This window comes from Rhinoraja longicauda, chromosome 31 (assembly GCF_053455715.1).
Source record: "Rhinoraja longicauda isolate Sanriku21f chromosome 31, sRhiLon1.1, whole genome shotgun sequence".
In the NCBI taxonomy this organism is placed as follows: domain Eukaryota; kingdom Metazoa; phylum Chordata; class Chondrichthyes; order Rajiformes; family Arhynchobatidae; genus Rhinoraja; species Rhinoraja longicauda.
In genome coordinates this window covers 2,494,043-2,513,823 of record NC_135983.1, presented here as the reverse complement: position 1 = coordinate 2,513,823, position 19,781 = coordinate 2,494,043, and the positions used below count along the sequence as shown (strand labels likewise).

Below are 19,781 nucleotides of genomic sequence, written 5' to 3'. Positions count from 1 at the left end.
GGCAGACCAATGTCAGAGGTGAGACATCAACCGTGAACATGTTGAATGACAGAGTAGGGGGGGGAAAGAACAAATGCTCACACCTCCTCTGACTTTTAAAAAATGTTTTAAGTCTGATTCTTGTGTCTTAATAAACCATTCCTTCACACATTTCTGCAATGACAGTGTGAAGGAATGCTTTATTAGAAAATGATATGATTGAACAGAGTCCGCTTGGATTTATGAATAGAAATTGATATTCGCCTGAGGTGTTGGAGTTTTGAGGATGTATGGCGTTGAGTAATGTAGAATGAGTGTTATTTCCAGTATTTTGGAATGCTTTTGATAAAGTCCCTTACAGCTTGACTTTGTTCAGTTGATGTGTTACTAGCTTCCTAACTTTGAAACTATAAAAACACACGTCCTTATGTTTCTACAATTAAAAGTGACTGGAATAAATGAGTGTGTTTTAACAATGACATTACACAGATCGGTTAAAATAGCTAAATAAAACTTTAATAAGTCTAGTTGCAAATGTACATAAATTGCACAGCCACATATTTTAACACAAACAACTTTTCTGTACATTATTACAGGTTAAGTAAGCTGAAGTGAATCCAGCAAATACTTTAAACATACTTACAAAAGTGTAAGGATATAAAACGTACAACAGCTTTCCAGGGACAAGTATCAGTGGGCACCAGTCACTTGGAGTCAGGGCCTTCCCCACACAACACAGAGCACAGGTCCATGTTTGTCCATGGCAAATGAAGCCCTATGCCACACATCTGCCGACAGGGCAATCACAAGTTTAATTTAGATCCTCCAAAATCAGTGTTGAAAACAATGTCATAGAACCTTTAGGTTCAAATGCTAAAGCAAGAAAAGTACTTATTGTAACATCTTCATGTATATTTTTCCATTCCAATATTGTGTGCAGAGCCAATATCACAATGCTCTAATCCAATAAAGCAGTGGGCTGCCATGGGACGTTTAAGATTGTCAATAACTTGCACACATGCACACACCTGTAACTGGAAGCATACCCTCGCAATATGCACAATCTTTGGCACAAACCTCTGCTTGAGAAGGCTAAACAGTGTCATCTTTTTAGAAAAGTGTTTTTATCCAGGACACAAAGGTGCCACAGACTCTCGGGAGCTCTTTCAGTTTCTACCACAACTGCTATAAGGAGATGGCACAAGCTTTTAAATTAGTCCAATATTCTTGGAAGAATTAAAACTTGGTATTTAATTATATTAACTTTGGACTTGAGCAGAATAATAAAATACTGAGGCAAATTGTTTTTAAAGATACTATTCATAGTTTTGGAACACTGAGTAATATGCAGTTTTAATATTAATTTACCAAACTTAAATACATTCAAATAAATGGTTTTTGATTTGTGGAAATTCCCTGCAGGCAATGATGTACTGTGGGATTCTGCATGTATTAATAAATCCCCAGTGGCTCCCTGATCCAACTTCTAAAGATAGCCTCAGGTAGACAACAAAAAACTGCATCATTAATGCAGAAATACGTCTAGTGCCATACAGCACTGGAGATAATGCCAGTAGCAATGACAGCATAAGATTCACAAGTGATTCAGGGACCTCTGATGAACTCCAGAACTGAGGAGCGACTCTGCAGTCCCAGTGCACCTTGCCTTTAACTGAGAGAAATTAAAAAAAAACAGTGGAATGGCTTTGACAATGAGAAATTATTTGCGTTAGAAGACTTTCACAGTTTATAAAAGAAATGAATATAACAATGTGTGTTTTAATTCAAATGGTAAACACTGCTTCTTGCAGACCTATGGATTATCTTGCATGCATTGAAAAAAATATTGAAATTGTAAAACTTTTTGAACTGCAATAAAAAAGTATAAATCTACAAAGGAATAAAATCTTTTTTAAGGCCGTTTTTCAAATTGTTATGCTTGGTGGATACCACGCAGGTATACACAGTGTGGTCTGGCAGTGCACTTAAAAAGTTATCTTTTTGCTTCCCATCTCAGTTTTGCTAATGTCGTCCACAGCAGCACATCCAATGCAGCCTCTGTGACCGGTGGCATTCCTTGGCAGGGCCTAACTCAGTACTGAGAACCAGCTAGTGATTCTATTACCAAATCACTGGTGCAGTCGTGATACTTGTCATACACCAGTGTAGCTAAATACAAATGCAACTCAAAATGCTGCAAGTCTGAAAAGTCAGTAAATATAACAAATGGCCTGAAGAACTACAGAATCACAGATTGCTTTAACACAACACAGATGCAGAAACTGACTTGCACAGTTCAAAGTAAAATCGGGAAGGAAGTTGTACTTTTATGTTTCTTTGAAAAATGCCCGCACGAACACACATCGGTATAAATTTAGTAGAACTTTTAGTACAGTATATTTGCAAATATGTTGGTTTTTTTAAAATCAGGATTTTCTTTTGAAGCAGCAGTGGCGAAGTCCATGTTTCCATGGGAGCAGCCGGATATGGAGGGTAAGATGCTCCAAACCATCAGAAAACACTGGTGCACTTATGCAGAGAAGATCAGCTTATCAAGTCACACTGAACATAACCAAGATGATACACACAGATTAAATGCATCCATTAGGTAGTGATTCACATACTTGCAATGAACATAAGCTTTCCAATCGCTTCTTTTGAACCTCGCTCTGATCCATAGCCATGCTTTTCCATTTTTATCCAATTGTGAGTCAATGGATCTTTTCACAGAGAGATCCCAGTGCAATCTGCATTCCCCCATCTCACTGTAGTAACTTTAATGTAGTGGCTAAAAGTCCTTAAAGCATTATTCTCTAAAAACAGAAGATGGCTGAGCTGGGTCAGATGTGCTGAGTGGTATAATCTGGAAAGAAGACTGTACATGAACCTGCACTTGGCCATCAGCTGTTAAGAAAAGCATTTTCTTATAAAAAGTTTCAAAGTAGGAAAACTGTATTTCCCAAAAGGTAACATCGTGTGCATGGTAAAAGTGCAATCGAGGCATTGCTGGCAAACAGTCAACAGCAACGGACAGATCCTTCGTCTTACCTACCCAACAAGGATAAAAACAGCACAAGTAGGTCAAAATTAGAAAGTGGTAATCATCAGTAAATTTAGAAATAACAATGGGACCAAAGCACTATCTATAAAACTGGTCTAAACTTCTGTCTGTATACTCAATTTTGATGTAAACAAAGCAACAATCATATTTTTCCAGTTTCCAGGTTGACTTCAATGGCCTCACTTGAAGTAGCAGGTACAAGCACTTAAAACAGAGTGGTTCAGGGGTTATCAAATAGAAGATGCGCTGGAAAAATATTCAGAGAATTGCTTTTTGGTTGCAATTATTTCATTTCAAAATCACATTGCACACTCAGATCCAGCACCTACGCCTAGTTTATGCAGATTCTATGGCACTCCAGTGCAAGATATTTGCTTGAAAACGTTCTAAGGCTCACTACTCTTGTTGTAACAACATGCTTCTCTTTGACGTCACCTTAAATATACTTTTTATAAAAACACTAAGTTAATCACAAGATATTTGGATGAAAGTTTTCCCGTTAGCTGTAACTGACGTCAGTGCTTTAGCACAGCCGGTGTTGAAAGCACTCGTGATACAGGATGACTCATTTCACACACACAGGTCAGCACATCAGCAGTTGCTGCTGTTCCTGAACTCTCCGTTTTCGGTGATCTGGAGCTTGGTGGGATTGGTGGGGGAGATGCCGTTCCGACTCTGCATGCTGTAGCGTTCCTTCAGTTGTGTCAGTGCGCCCATTAAACGAGCATTCGCAGCATCCAGGGAGACTATTCGTTTCTCCTGTGGAAAACAATACCAGGGTAACCACATCAAATACCTTCTTTTCTTAAACCACCCCAACATTAAATCAATTTATAAATCTTTTTGCAACCTGACCTCTTTCCCATATTTAAGATTTCAGGCCAAAGCATCTCAATTAACTTATTTCCGATTATTTGTCCGTTAAAAAGCCAACTCTGCAGCAATTCGAAAAATAAATAGATGAAGTTAATCCCTATGGCATTTCCAAGGTCAAGCTCTGGAAGATGGCGTGTGGTTGCCTAGCATCTGCTCCCAAAGGCCTCGCCGCTTAAAGCAACAAACTGAGAGTTTCACCAATAACCCCCAAACTGCTGGAAAGGCCGGGGGCTGCATTGCCTTGTGGAGCTTTCCAAAGCAGACAGACAGGAAGCCAAGGTACATGTTACAAGAGGGAATACGTGACTGTGAGCTGAAGCGCTGTGCAAGCTGCTGCCAAATGTACTGGGATTCAGGGCCACAATGGCCTCAAAATCCTTGGACTGTCACTAACCTTCTGGTTAGGCATACATGATGCATTTATACCTGTTCTGAAAAGGCACACAGCATTAACATCAGGATAGACACAAAAAAGCTGGAGTAACTCAGCGGGTCAAGTAGCACCTCTGGAGAAAAGGAATAAGTGACATTTCAGGTCAAGATCTTTCTGCAGAGTGAGAGTCAGGGGAACGAGAGATATAGACGGTACTTAGGACTAATGAATGGAAGAAATGCAAAAAGCAAGGATAATCAAGGAAAGGTGGAGCTCACAAGGGTCCATTGTTGGCTGTGGGATAGGTGATAACAGTGTTACTCCAGCTTTTAGTGTCTATCTTTGGTTTAGACCTGCACCTGCAGTTCCTCCCGACATATTAACATCAGGATGTTTGTTCTGAGGCTAGGAAAGGTCGAAGTGCAAAATAATGTTTGATTGCATAAGGTGGTCTTTTTCAGAAAAATACTCAAACTAAGGTCAGCATCGCACCTCATTCTTAGGTTGTCTAAAAATGATACACATGCTTCTTTTCCTCCTTCCTTAGTTACAGTTCTCCTGAATAATGCATTTTGGCAAGATGTTTTTTCCTTGATTACACAATCACAGAATGGTTACTGCAAGGATGTCATTTGGAATATTAAGTCTATTCCATCTCTATACAAGGACAAATTGATTGATCCCACTCTCTGCCCAGGACCCTCCAAATTCTCTTCATTCATACAGTTCTGTTTTGAATGCTATAATAAGAGACCACCAGGTGGCGCCGTACAAAGGCAGCCTCGCCAACGGTCTGTCTCATCCTTTTCTTCTTTTGTTGTTTTTAGTCTGTTGTTAATGTTTTATTTTAATTAATATTTTAGTGCATCTTTAGTTTTATATTATGTGGGGGGGGTGGGTTTGGGAAAACTTTTTTATCTCTTTCCTCGACGGAGATGCGACTTTTCCGTATCATATCTCTGTCTGCACCGCGGCCTAACACCGAGGACATGGCGGCTTCTTGCTGGGGATTGACTTCGGGAGCTCCAACCGCGGGAGCCTGTGGAATTAACATTGTGGAGCTCACGGTCCCTGGCTAGGGACTGACTTTGGGAGCTCCAACTGCAGGATCTTCGACCACCATGATCACGGGGGATTCGATTGCCCTGACGCAGGAACTTCTATCGCCAGCTGCAGGAACTTCGATCGCCCCGACTGCGGATGGTTCTACTGCCCCGACCACGGGAGAAAAGGAGGGAAGATGATAATCCTTCCATCAGTGCACTGTGGTGGATGTTCATGTTCATTTTTATGTAGTTTTGTGTCTTGTTGCTTTTTTAGTATGACTGTATGGCAAATCAAATTCCTTGTATGTTTTCACATACTTGGCTAATAAATTAATTAGAATAAATTAATTACAATACAACACAATTAAATCAGTCTCCATCACCATCCCTGGCAGCGCTTTCTAGATGAACCACTCACTATGCGAACAATTCTTCTCATGTTTGGTTCTTTTGCCGTTAAGCCATGTTGTCTGATTCTGGACTGGTTACTGTTTCTCTCTCACTAGATGTGACGGTACACTTAACAATTTTAATACCTTTGTCAGATCCCCTTGCAACCTTCAAAATTTCTCCTGCATTCTCTTTAAACTCTCAACAACACGAGTTGCAGCCAAACCAGTGATGAACTGATGATTGTTCATGGCTCCCCTGCACTTGAACTCCACACCTCTGTTTATAGAATCCTAGATTCTCATGGCTTTTTAATTTAAAATCTGCTCAGCTACTTTCCTCAAACTATACACATATACTTTGGATCTTCTTGAAAACCTTCATGAATTATGCCTTCTGGTTTATGCTGCCGTTTCTTGTTCTTCCTGCCAAGATGTAACAATTCACATTTCAACAGTCTCTCCATGTTCTTAAACTGTCACTTTCTACCTAAAAGACGAATACTCCACCAAGTTTCATACCAAGTTTATGGAAATGTGCTCTACATCACGTCAAAACCATTAGTAAAGAAAGACAGTAATCCTATTGTTTAGGAAAGAACTGCAGATGCTGGTTTAAATCAAAGGAAGACACAAAATGCTGGAGTAACTCAGCGGGCCAGGCAGTATCTCTGGAGAGAAGGAATGGGTGACGTTTCGGGTCAAGATCCTTCTTCAGACTGATGTCAGGGGAGTGGGCGGGACAGAGATAGAATGTAGTCGGAGACAGAAAGACTGGTGGGAGAACTGGGAAGGGGGGCGGATAGAGAGAGAGGGAAGTCAAAGTTAGAGAGGTCAATGTTCATACCGCTGGGCATGATTGGATCCTATTGTTTAGTTTGGAGATACAGCGTGGAAACAGGTCCTTCAGTCATTGAGCCCACACCACCCACTGACCATCCGTTCACACTAGTTCCAGCAGTTTACACCCCAGCGGCATCAACATTGACTTCTCTAACTTCAAGTAGCCCTTGCTTTCCCTCTCTCTCCATCCCCTCCCCTTCCCAGTTCTCCCACCAGTCTTACTGTCTCCGCCTACATTTTATGTTTGCTTTGTTGTTACCTTCTCCCAACTAACAATGATCTATTCTATATTTCCCTTGATCTCCATTACCATCATCCTGTTTTCACACCTGACACTTCCTTATCTATACACTTCCTTATCTATGTACCGCCCACTCCCCTGGCATCAGTCTGAAGAAGGGTCTCGACCCAAACCGTCACCCATTTCCTCTCTCCAGAGATGCTGCCTGTCCCGAGTTACTCCAACATTTTGTGTCTACCTTCAGTTTAAACCAGCATCTGCAGTTCCTTCCTACACACTAGTTCCATGTTATCCCACTTACGCATCCTACACACTCGGGGCAATTTACAGAGCCAATTAACCTATAAACAATCACGGGGAGAACATGCAGATTCCGCAGACAGCACTCAATCAGGATCAAACCGGGTTACTGGCCCTGTGGGGCAGCAGCTCAAACGCTGGTATTGTTTCTAGAACTTTCCACATTTGTTTTATCTGTGGTGAATAGCTTACCCCACACCCATTTTTGAACAAGGGTTTGCATTTTTCCAGTTTCCTGGCACCATCCTTGAATCTCTGGATGCCTGGAAAATTATGCCCAGAGCCTCTGCAATTCCCTCCCTTCCATCCTTCGTTCCCCAGCATAAGGTGTGTGCACGAACACCAGGCAGTTTACATTCTTTGCCTAGAGTGTTGAGAGCATGGAAACAGGCCCTTCCACCAACTGAGTCCAGGCTGACCATTAATCACCCATTCACACTAGTTCTGAGTTATCTCACTTTCTCATCCACTTCTTAAACACAAGGAGCAATTTACAGAGGACAATTAACCTACAATCCCACATGTCTTTGTGATGTGGGAGGAAACACACGTGGTTACGGAGAGAATGTGCAAACTCCATAAAAACAACACCCGAGGTCAGGATTCAACCCGGATCTCTTGCACTGTGAGGCAGCAGCTTTGCCAGCCAGCTGTGACACTGTGCCGCCATTATGCAGAACTAACCTAGTTTTAACAGAATTTAACTTTTTTCACCCATCTTCCTTTGTGACCCTTCAGCAGGTTCCTCAGTGAACACTGACACAAGCACATCCACTCCCTCGTCTCCATTTATACATTTCTTTTTCGCTCTGATTGGCCCCACTTCACCAGTTGCAACCCTTTTCCTGTTCACATGCATACAGAATATTTTTGGACTTCCTTTTATTTTTATTGGCAGTATTGTCTCATGCTTTGTCTCTGCCTGTCATTTTGTTTTTACTTTCTCTCTGAGCTTTCTGTAACCTCCCTGGTTCTCACTGTCATCGACCTGGCTTTTATCACATGCCCCATCTCTCTGATCATCCATGGAGCTGTGGCTTTAATTTCTCCATCCCACCGACTCTGTAAACTTCAAGCTGCTTTGGGAAAGAAGCCAATGTAATCAAAGACCACTCACACCCCGGCCATTCACTCTTCTCCCCAGTCCCATCAGATAGTAAGATTAGTAAATATGCAGATGATACTAAGATAGGTGGTGTAGTTAATAATGAAGTAGAGTTTCAAAGTCTACAGAGAGACTTGGGCCTTTTGGAAGGGTGGGCTGAAAGATGGCAGATGGAGTTTAATGCTGATAAGTGTGAGGTGCTGCATTTTGGTAGGACAAATCAAAATAGGACATACAGGGTAAATGGTAGGGAATTGAGGAATGCAGTGGAACAGAGGGATCTGGGAATAACTGTGCATTGTTCCCTGAAGGTGGAATCTCATGTGGATAGGGTGGTGAAGAAGGCGTTTGGTATGCTTGCCTTTATAAATCAGAGCATCGAATATAGAAGTTGGGATGTAATGTTAAAATTGTACAGGGCGTTGGTGAGGCCGAATCTGGAGTATGGTGTGCAGTTCTGGTCGCCAAATTATAGGAAGGATGTCGACAAAATGGAGAGGGTACAGAGGAGATTTACTAGAATGTTGCCTGGGTTTCATCACTTAAGCTACAGAGAGAGGTTGAATAGGTTGGGTCTTTATTCTTTGGAGCGTAGAAGGTTGAGGGGGGACTTGATAGAGGTTTTTAAAATTTTAAGAGGGACGGACAGAGTTGACGTGGGTAGGCTTTTCCCTTTGAGAGTGGGGAAGATTCCAACAAGGGGACATAGCTTCAGAATTGAGGGACAAAAGTTTAGGGGTAACATGAGGGGTAACTTCTTTACTCAGAGGGTGGTGGCTGTATGGAATGGGCTTCCGGTGGAAGTGGTGGAGGCAGGCTCGATTTTATTATTTAAGAGTAAATTATAGACAATAGACAATAGACAATAGGTGCAGGAGTAGGCCATTCAGCCCTTCGAGCCAGCACCGCCATTCAATGCGATCATGGCTGATCGCTCTCAATCAGTACCCCGTTCCTGCCTTCTCCCCATACCCCCTCACTCCGCTATCCTTAAGAGCTCTATCCAGCTCTCTCTTGAAAGCATCCAACGAACTGGCCTCCACTGCCTTCTGAGGCAGAGAATTCCACACCTTCACCACTCTCTGACTGAAAAAGTTCTTCCTCATCTCCGTTCTAAATGGCCTACCCCTTATTCTTAAATTGGATAGGTATATGGATAAGAGGGGATTAGAGGGTTATGGTCTGAGAGCAGGTAGATGAGACTAGGTCAGAGAGCGTGGTCGGCGTGGACAGGTAGGGCCGAAAGGGCCTGTTTCCGTGCTGTAGTTGTTATATGGTTATATGGTTATATAGAAGATACAAAAACTTGAAATCATCTATCACCAGATTCAAGAACAGCTTCTTCCCTGCAGTTATCAGACTACTGAACAGGCTTCTCGTGAGCTAAGGATGTGGTCTCGAGCTCTCAATCTACTTCTTTGTGGCTCTTGCATTTTTTTATTATCTGTACTTTTGTGCCAGTCAGAATCTTTTTGCCAGAGAATTCAAATACTAGAGGGCATAGTTTTAAGGTGAGAGGGCAAAGTTTAAAGGAGATGTGCGGGGAAAGTTTTTATTAGACACAGAGGGATACGAGTGCCTGGAACACCTGCTGTGGGTGGTGGTGGTGGAGGAGGAGGCAGATACAGTAGTGGCATTTAAGAGACTTACGGATGGGCACATGGATATGCAGGGAAATATGAATCATGTGCAGGCAGATAAGAGTTGATCTTGGCATCATGTTCAGCACAGACATTGTGGGCCGAAGGACCTATTATTGCACTGTACTGTTCTACATTCTATATGTAGAACACTTTATTCTACACATTTTTCCCTTTGTTTATGCACAATGGTACTCACGTAGAATATGATTTAACATAGACATAGAAAATAGGTGCAGGAGGAGGCCATTCGGCCCTTCGAGCCAGCACCGCCATTCATTGAGATCATGGCTGATTGTCCCCAATCAATAACCCGTGCCTGCCTTCTCCCCATATCCCTTGATTCCACTAGCCCCTAGAGCTCTATCTAACTCTCTCTTAAATCCATCCAGTGATTTGGCCTCCACTGCCCTCTGTGGCAGAGAATTCCACAAATTCACAACTCTCTGGGTAAAAAAGTTTTTTCACACCTCAGTTTTAAATGGCCTCCCCTTTATTCTAAGACTGTGGCCCCTGGTTCTGGACTCGCCCAACATTGGGAACATTTTTCCTGCATCTAGCTTGTCCAGTCCTTTTATAATTTTATATGTTTCTATAAGATCCCCTCTCATCCTTCTAAACTCCAGTGAATACAAGCCTAGTCTTTTCAATCTTTCCTCATATGTCAGTCCCACCATCCCTGGGATCAATCTCATGAACCTACGCTACACTGCCTCAATTACAAGGATGTCCTTCCTCAAATTAGGAGACCAAAACTGTACACAATACTCCAGATGTGGTCTTACCAGGGCCCTATACAACTGCAGAATTTGTCCAGAGCACACAAACAAAAGATTTTCACTGCACACATGACTATAATAAACCAATACAAAAACTCACAACTAATTGCTGCTTAATGAGCGAGGTACTCCGAGTGGTCTTCTGAACGACTTGTGTGCAATATTTTGGTTGGCTGGCAGTCACCCATTGTCTCTCTTACACACCCTCATGAGCACAGAGCAAACACCTCATGAAATATGCTATGCATAATGTAGTTGTGGATGGACGGTACTGGTGCCAGATGTGGGTCAAACTTCAATATTCAGAACTCGAGCTCCCGCAGCTAATGACAGCCATGGCTGTAATTACTCTGGACAAGGGGAGCGCCCTGGAGCTTACACAGGGCTCAGAATGTGGTTCAGCCGCCCTGCCCTGTCATCTGTTACATGAACTCAAACTACACAGTATTTGTAGAATACTTTCCTATTAGATTACTCACTATCTCACCTACTTTAAGAAATTTCTTTATTTCCTCAGCTCTTTATTTAAAACAAATGAAGGGTCCCAAAAAACCCCATTATCTGTCCATTTCCCTCTACAGATGCTGCCTGACTACTGAGTTCCTCCAGCTCTTTGCTTTTTGTTTGTTAAACTCATCAGGACTTTGTTTTTCATGCTCTTTATAAACTCCCTGTCAGTGCCACCAATAACTACCCTACTACCTGCTGCTACTGCACACACAAAAGACAATTTAAAAAAAATATATATTTTTGAAATATTCAGTCCTAAAATTTTTAAACGAGACAAAAGTTTTGCATATTAACTTGAGACCTGTGGAAGTGCAGTGTGCAGAACCATGAATAATTTATATTTAGAGATAATTTCTTCCAATTAACTGAAGTAATTGTATCATACATGAAGAATTGTTGCAATCCGACTGAATAAATGCAGGGAGTTTTGGACTGGCGTGGTAGGAAAGAAATGGTTTACAATTAGAGATTCAGCCTGCACTGCTTCTGTAAGCTCACCGTGGTAGCTGCTTTGGAGCAAGGTACCTATGTAAGAGCAGATAAATGTTCTGTACTGTGTGTGGGAAATGGTGCCAATAATAAATCATGGAATCTGACATAGTGGATGAAGTAATGAAATAACTGAAAGGCTGAAGATAGTAACCTGATTTATAACCGTGCTTACAGGTCATGGGGACAATACATGGCCAGATTTATGGACTTTCAGTAGCTTCCTAAATAAAACACAATGTCATTGTAATGCACCTCAGGGTTAGGGAACATTATATGAAAGTATTAATTCCGAATACTTTTACCTACAGCTCAGATTTCTTCTGAGTAATTTCCTCTTGCGGTATAATTTATGAGGCATGCACTACAGCCCAAAGGTAACAAATGACTTCTGTTTTCTTTCTGCTGCAGACAAGCGCTACGAAGCTATCCCAATGAAATAGATGTTATCGTAGCAACACATATGTGACCCATCAGAACTGGTGAAAACTGATAGGGGCACATCAAAACAGCAACAGGAATTGTTTTTCAAATGTTTATGAAGAGAATAAAGAGAAAAAGATATTCAGGTTCTGTTCTACTCCTAGGCCGAAATCAGTGGGGGAAACCTAATAACCACTCAGGGCCATTTTGAGTTAAGGATTAGGAATAGGAGATGAATAGGGTCTGAAGAAGCATGTCGACCCGAAACGTCACCCATTCCTTCTCTTCAGAGATGCTGCCTGTCCCGCTGAGTTATTCATTTTGTATCCAGCATTTTGTGTCTTCCATGAATAGCCTCTACTGATGCGGACTGAACTACTGATGTAGATGAAGAGAATTGTTATCTAAAATCACTGGGAATTGTTACCTAAAATTGGTGAATGCAATGGTCATACAGACAGTTTAAAAAAAAAAGAGATACAGCGTGAAAACAGGCCCTTCGGCCCACTGAGTCTATGCCGACCAGCAATCCCCATACACTGGTTCTATCCTACAGATTAGGGACAGTTTACAGAAGCCAATTAACCTACAGACCTGTACATCTTTGGAGTGAGGGAAGAAACCAGAGCACCCAGAGAAAACCCACATGGTCACAGAGAGAACGTACAAACTCTGTACAGATAGCATCCATAATCAGGATTGAAACCAGGTTTCTGGCACTGTAAGGCAGTAACGCTACCACTGTGCTGCACTGTTTAAGTTGTAAGCTACTCAAGTGTAAGACGAGGTACTGTTCCTCCAGTCTGCATGTGGCCTCACACTAGCAATGGAGGGGGCCAGGACAGAATGGGAAGGGGAGTTAACATGATTAGCAACTGGGAGATCCAGCAGGTCTTGGTAGACCGAGCCAACAACCCAACTGCATCAACATTGAATTCTCCATGTTTAAATAACAATTCTCCCCCTTTTCCAACCCCCCCCTTCTATCTTCCCTGTGCACACCCAATTCTCCCACTATCTGCCCCCCTTTCTCCTAACCCCTAGACCCCTTCACCTCTATCCCTTCCTTCGGCTTCACATTTCACTCCTCTTCTTTCCTTGTCTTTCACCCATTTGTTTCACTTCATCTGTAGCCTTTGTCCACCCATCTGCCAATCAATACCTTCCTCACCTCTCTCCACCTGGGGTGGCACGGTGGCACAGCGGTAGAGTTGCTGCCTTACAGCGCCAGAGACCCGGGTTCCATTCTAACTATGGGTGCAAAATGTATGTAGTTTGTACATTCCCCCTGTGACCTGCGTGGGTTTTCTCTGGTTTCCTCTCACACGCCAAAGACATACAGGTTTGTAGGTTAATTGGCTTGGTATAATTGTAAATTGTCTCTAGTGTGTAGGATCGTGTTAGTGTGCAGGGATTGTTGGTTGGCACAGACTCGATGGACCGAAGGGCCTGTTTCTGCGCAGTATCTCTAAACTAAACTATCAATTGCCAGGCTTTAACCCTCCCTCACTTTTGTCGTTGTAAGCTACCCAAGCGCAATACGAGGTGCTGTTCCTCCAGTTTGCGTGTAGCCTCACAATGGAGGAGGCCCAGGACACCACTTGGGCTTCAATTTCCCCCCCCCCCCACTTCTTTCCCAGCTTTCTCCCTCCCCCTTCTACAGTCAGTCTGAAGAAGAGTAGAGACACAAAGCATCACTGAACCATGTCCTCCAGAGATGCTGCCTAACCTGTTTTGTTACTCCAGCACTTTGTGTTCTTTATGTAAACCAGCATCTGCATTCTTTGTTACTCCATAGGAACACCAATTTAGTCCCAAAATTGGTTATGCACAGTATACTTGAGTTGTAGACTCAAGTCCCACTTAAAGAAAATCTTGGCTGCGATGGACATAATTAATTAAATGCACTGACTGAAGAACAAAGACATTCTTCATAGCAACACCATCTATTAATTAAAAACACATTCCTTTATTTCTTGTTTTATTTCTCTGCAAGCGGATCCAAATTGGCTGCAAGGTTTGCCAATAAAGTTCTGATCCCATTTCCAAAGCTGGCAGCTTAGTGTAGAACATCCTGGGATTGTGAGTGACACAATATGAATGCAAGTTTATCTTCAATTTTTGTTTCTTTGGGTTACAGCATAAAATGTATTCACTAATTCTTGAATTCAGGGAAATGATGACAGCATAAACATTATCATTTTCTCACTCACGTGGATGTAGATCCACTTGCAGTGCACACTCCATCTACACATCATGCTGCCACGGAAAAGCAGCCAACATAATCAAAACCCTGTCCCACCCCAGTCATTCCTTCTTCTCCCTACACCCATTAGGCATAAGGTACAGAAGCTTGAAAGCGGGCACCACCAGACTCAGGAACAGCTTCTTCCCCTCTGTTATCAGACTTCTGAACGGCCCTTCCATAAGCCAGGGTACTGTCCGATTCACCTCTACACATTGGACTTCGTCTGTGGAACTGGTGCACTACAATGCAGAGAACTATATTCAGCACTCTGTATCTTCCCCTTTGCTCTGCCTATTGTACTTGAGTTTGGCTTGATTGTATTTATGCGCAGTATTATCTGATCTGATTGGATAGCATGTAAAACAAAGCTTTTCACTGTACCTCCCTCCGTACACTTGACAATAAACCTAAACCTTTGAACTAAAATTATGTAGTATCAAAGAAAACAGGTGCTAACCTGGGCTTCAATGATCTTCTGCTTGGAGTCTACTGCCACCTGCATCTCTGCATGATCTTTCTTCAGCTCATCTTCCACGGCCATTAATCTATAAGGAGAAACAACATGAGTAACAGCAGGGTCAAATGGACTTAAATGCTCAGTCAACCCCATAGTGATTGCTCACAGTTACTGATGAGCTGTATTCTATTACATTGAGGCAATCCGAGTCTAAGACAGGTTATCCATCTTTGACATTCAATCATCCTGTAGCAATTGTTTTGAAACACATTATTGCTCCAATGGTGGTGGGAGACCTGAGTAGAGTGCAGTCACACCAAAATATTTTCCCCTTAATATTTTGCATGTGAAGCGTCATACTGGGTATTGTTTCACAGTTGCATAGTCCCTCTGTGCATTGCACACATGGACATAATTGCAATGCTGCTAATGTTTATACGCACATTAGATCCAAATTGGCTTCACCCTGAATTCACACATTCCTACTTCAAAGAGTACCTTTACTCTGCTAATCCACAGTTGATGGAGTTAGAAGTAAAGCATTCGTATTCTCTGAGAGACAATAAGCTAACTAACAGAAAATAGTCTGTCCATTTCCTTTCATAGTTGCTTCCATAAATTCTGCCAGACCTGCTGAGTCCCACCAGTTTTTTTGTTCAAGATTCCAGCATTTGCAATCTCTTGCATCTCCATTTATCAGAAAGCAGTGGCCATAAATAGGTCATTTTCAGGTTAGCAAGCTGTAATTAAATAAGTTCCACAGGGATCAGTACTTCAACCTTAATTATTTACAATCTAGATAAAGGGACCAAATTCATTGCAGTTGAGTTTACTTATGGTACAAAAATAGATGGAAAGCAAGCTGTGAGTGGCACATAGAGTCTGCAAGAGGATCAAAACAGGCCGAGCAAGCTTGGCAGACAGAGGTGGTATAATGGGAGTGGGGGTAAAGAGGGTATCTTCTCTGCTATTAATATAAAGCAGAATATTGTTTCAAGAAAGCTTCAGAAGGCTGTTAAACACAGAGGTCGGGATGCCAACAAAGAAAGGAAACAAGTGACAGCATGAGGCACTGCAAGCAATTATGTAGGTAGATAGAATCTTTGCTGCAATTAAATATAAAGGTAACCAAGCATCGCAACAACAGGGCTGCACAGTAGCACAGCAGTAGAGTTGCTGCCTAGTAGCGCCAGAGACCCAGTTTCGACCCTGAATACGTCTGTACGGAGATTGTACATTCTCCCCGTGACCTGTGCGGGTTTTCTCCGGGATCTCTGGTTTCCTCACACATTCCAAAATGCACAGGTTTGTCGGCTAATTGGCTTGGTATAATTGTAAATTGTCACTAGTGTGTGCGGGATAGCGTTAGTGTGCGGGGATTGCTGGTCAGCGTGGCATTGGTGGGCCGAAGGGCCTGTTTCTGTGCTCTATCTCTAAACGAAACAATACAGGATGGCGGTGAGTCCACATCCGTGCTACAATACGGTATACTGTTTTCACCATCTTATTTAAGGAGCAATATCTTGTTATTGGAGGTTGTTCAAATAAGGTTCATCAGATTAATTCCTGAAACTAAAGGGCTTGTTTTACGAGGATCAGTTGAGAAGGTAGGGCTTATATATATTGGAGTTCATAATAATGAAAGGTGATCTCACTAAAAAATAGAAGCTGCTGAGTGGGGCTTGACAGCATGATACTGAAGATACTGGGGGATCCTGAAGCAAGGCACATCGTTGGCACATCGTTGTCCATTAAGGGGTCAGCTCAGCTGGCCATGAGGTTTGGAGAATTATGGGACTCTCCCCTCTGAAAGTTGTAGAGGCAGCGACATTAAATATGTTTAAGACTTAATTAGATTTTTGGAATACCAGGAAATGATGAGATATGGGAGATGGGCAGACAAATGTAGTTGAGGCTAAAATGAAATCAGCCAGTAATCCTTACACTATTAGGTACAAATCCCAGCCTCTTCCATGGCGATCTCCCCACAGCGTGGGAAGGAACTTGCCCATTCTGTTTAAAATCAGGATCAATCTGTCTAACGTGTGTTCCTAATGCACACCAACCAATGTCAAAGGGAACATCTTCTTTAATCTGTCCCACATTGACTTAAAATAACAGGCATAGATTGGCACCCTCCATTCACAAATATACAGCAGCAAGGAGATGAGGTAAACCCTTCCACCCAATGTGTGCTCACAATCAATAAAAACTACAGTTGCCCAGTAAGTTATCAGATGCTTGTCCTTGCATTCTATTTATTCTAAAAAGGAGCAGAATAGACAGCTTGCAACCAACTTGCACAGCTAGGAATATTCAGCGAATCTTCTAACTTCTCACATTCATCGGGCATGATTTAGACTCAGTCTGATGGAGGTTATTTGTTTGTTGTGGCATTCACAGAGCACATGTCTTGAAATGTTTTATGCCAACGTGAAACCAGCAAGATTTGCAATCCCTCGGAAAGATTTCCCCAATCGCTCAAGCGAATGTTTTAATGTTAAAATAATGTAGCAGCTTGGAGGGATGCTGCAGTAATTGCTCTCAATGTCAACGTTAACAGCAAATTCACAATTACACAATGTCTCCAAAGCTCCATTACAATACAAAATACAGATGGCTGGCTGCAGACCTGCTGATAATGCCTTTCATCTGCACATCCTTGTCCTCCTGCTGTCTGCGGAGCCGCTCCTCGCCCTCCTCCAGCCGGGCTTGATACTCCAGCATCATCTTCTGGGTTTGTTCCTCTTGGTTCTTTAAATGAACCTCGTATTCCTCCAGCCTCCTATTGGAAGCCCTCAGTTTATCCTGAAGTATGGCAATATCCTGCTGATACTGACAGAAAGGAAAAGGCAGTGAACTTAAAAGCGTTCATTATAAAAACAAAATTAATTAAAAATATTGCTGGAAAAGCAAAATTTTCCCCATTTAAAAATAGGATCATTAATACCCCATGGATTTATGGCCACTGTGGTCCATCATTATACATTAATATCACGAAAAAAATCAACAATGCTAATACACCTAGTTTGCATTTCATTCCGAACTTGGGGAGCCATCTTCAGAAGGAAAAATAATCAGGCTGAAGTTTTATATTTAAATGCCGGTTTAATGCATTTTGTAGGCTTATGTTACAAACTCTGGATTTAAACAAGAATCTGGGAATTTATTTTTAATTCAAACTGTGCTTAGAACCTAAAAGGACAAATTCTCCCAAGGGTTTGAAGGATTGCATCTTTGAGAGAAACCTGCCAGACCAAGCCCTTTCTGCACAGCAGTGGATTGAGCAAGTACATTTAAAGCTATTAATCTGGAATTACTTTATAAATGCTGCTTTATTGCAAAGTTAGCCAGATTTGAGACTTCTAAAGTACTTAATTCCTCCTTGCTTTTGGGGATAACTTCAGCTCACCATATCAAACATGCTTAATGACCACCTCAGATTGAATTCTCGGTGTTTGTAATGAATACAAAATACATCATTCTCCCCCTCCGGGTTAAACAGGCTGTGTGCATCCATTATGGTCACTGTTCAGATAAGAGCTGTGTAGCTGATAAAGTATTCACCTCAGCAGTCTGCCATTTAAGCATAAGCAGCTGATGCAAGCTTTTTGAAACGATTGGCATTTGAAAAAAAAATGTATCTCTGTGGGGAGCTACTATTAAAGAGAGGCATCATCCTCTGCAACCATTTACCCCAAAAATATAGACTTTAAATAGGCATTCAATTCCAAGAGCAATGCAAGTATCTAATCTCCAGCACAATCAGAATTAGTGAGTCAAAATTAAAAATCGGAGTGCCAGACACTAGTTTGAACATTTCTGAAGGTTTGTGAAAGTGCCGGAAGATTTATAAACCAATATTTTCTGCAAGATGGGTGTGAAATGAATTGACTGCAACAGACAGGGTCTGACTATTAACTTAAAAGCATACTGCCAACCAGGAGATACTGAGCAGCATTATAAAGAACAGCAAACCAAGACGTAAACCTCTGAAAGTTTTGTTTTAGTATTTAGTTTTGGAAACGGTGGCACAACAGTAGAGTTGCTGCCTTACAGCACCAGGCACCTGGGTTTGATCCTGACAACGGGTGCTATTTGTACGGAGCTTGTACGTTCTCCCCGTGACCTGCGTGGGTTTTCTCTGGGATCTCCAGTTTTCTCCCACACTCCAAAGACATACAGTTTGGGATGTGGTAGGAAAACCAAAGCACTTGGAGGAAATCCATGCGGTCAGAGGAAGAACATGCAAACTCCACACAGACCAAACCATGATTGATATATAAAGAAAGACTCTGTATCAAGAGAAAATGACCACCGGGTGGCGCCAGCAATGGCTGCCTCACCAACAGTCTGTCTGTCCCTTTCTTCTTTGTTGTATTTTTAGTATGTGTTAAATGTATGTTTTTAGTGTTCTTTAGCTTGTTTTATGTGGGGGTTGGGAGAATTTTTTTCTAATCTCTTACCTCGACGGAGATGTAATTTGTTTCCGTATCCTATCTCCATCCGCACTGCAGCCTAACATCGAGGAGTTGGAGGCCTTTGCTGCAGACCGATTTCAAGAGCTCCACCATGGGAGCCTGCGGACTTACCATCGTGGAGCTCACGATCCCTTTGTCAGGAATCAACCTCTGAGCTCTACCGCGGGTGCCTGCGGACTTTAACATCCTGGAGTTCGCGGTCTCTGGTTAGAGACCGGCATCGGGAACTCCAAGCCGCAAGAGCTCCGACTGCCCAGACGCGGGAGCTTCGATCGCCCCAACACGAAGGCTTCGATCACCCTGACGCAGGGGCTTCGACCACCGGCTGCAGGAGTTTCGATCGCCCCGACGGATGGTTCGACAGCCCCGGCCCCAGGAGAAAAATGAGGGAAGAAAATTAGACTTTATTGCCTTCCATCACAGTGAGGAATGTGGGGAATCCGCTGTGGTGGATGTTTATGTTAACTTTTATGTGGTTGTGTGTCTTGTTGCTTTTTTAGTATGGCTGCATGGTAATTCGCATATCACTGTACCTTAATTG

General features: G+C 42.3%; 1 protein-coding gene across 7 annotated transcripts in view; it reads right to left on the bottom strand.

The window, feature by feature from the left end:
• Nucleotides 1–473: 473 nt before the first annotated feature.
• Nucleotides 474–19,781, bottom strand: part of LOC144608514 (disabled homolog 2-interacting protein-like) — a 588,412-nt gene continuing 569,104 nt past the window's right edge. For all 7 annotated transcript variants that reach the window (XM_078426375.1, XM_078426376.1, XM_078426377.1 and 4 more), the window contains 3 exons: nucleotides 17,392–17,594; nucleotides 14,760–14,847; nucleotides 474–3,799 (listed from right to left, as the gene is read on the bottom strand). In XM_078426375.1, coding sequence (XP_078282501.1) covers nucleotides 3,632–3,799; nucleotides 14,760–14,847; nucleotides 17,392–17,594 — 459 coding nt within the window. In that variant the 3' untranslated portion in view covers nucleotides 474–3,631. The remainder of the gene's footprint in view (nucleotides 3,800–14,759; nucleotides 14,848–17,391; nucleotides 17,595–19,781) is intronic.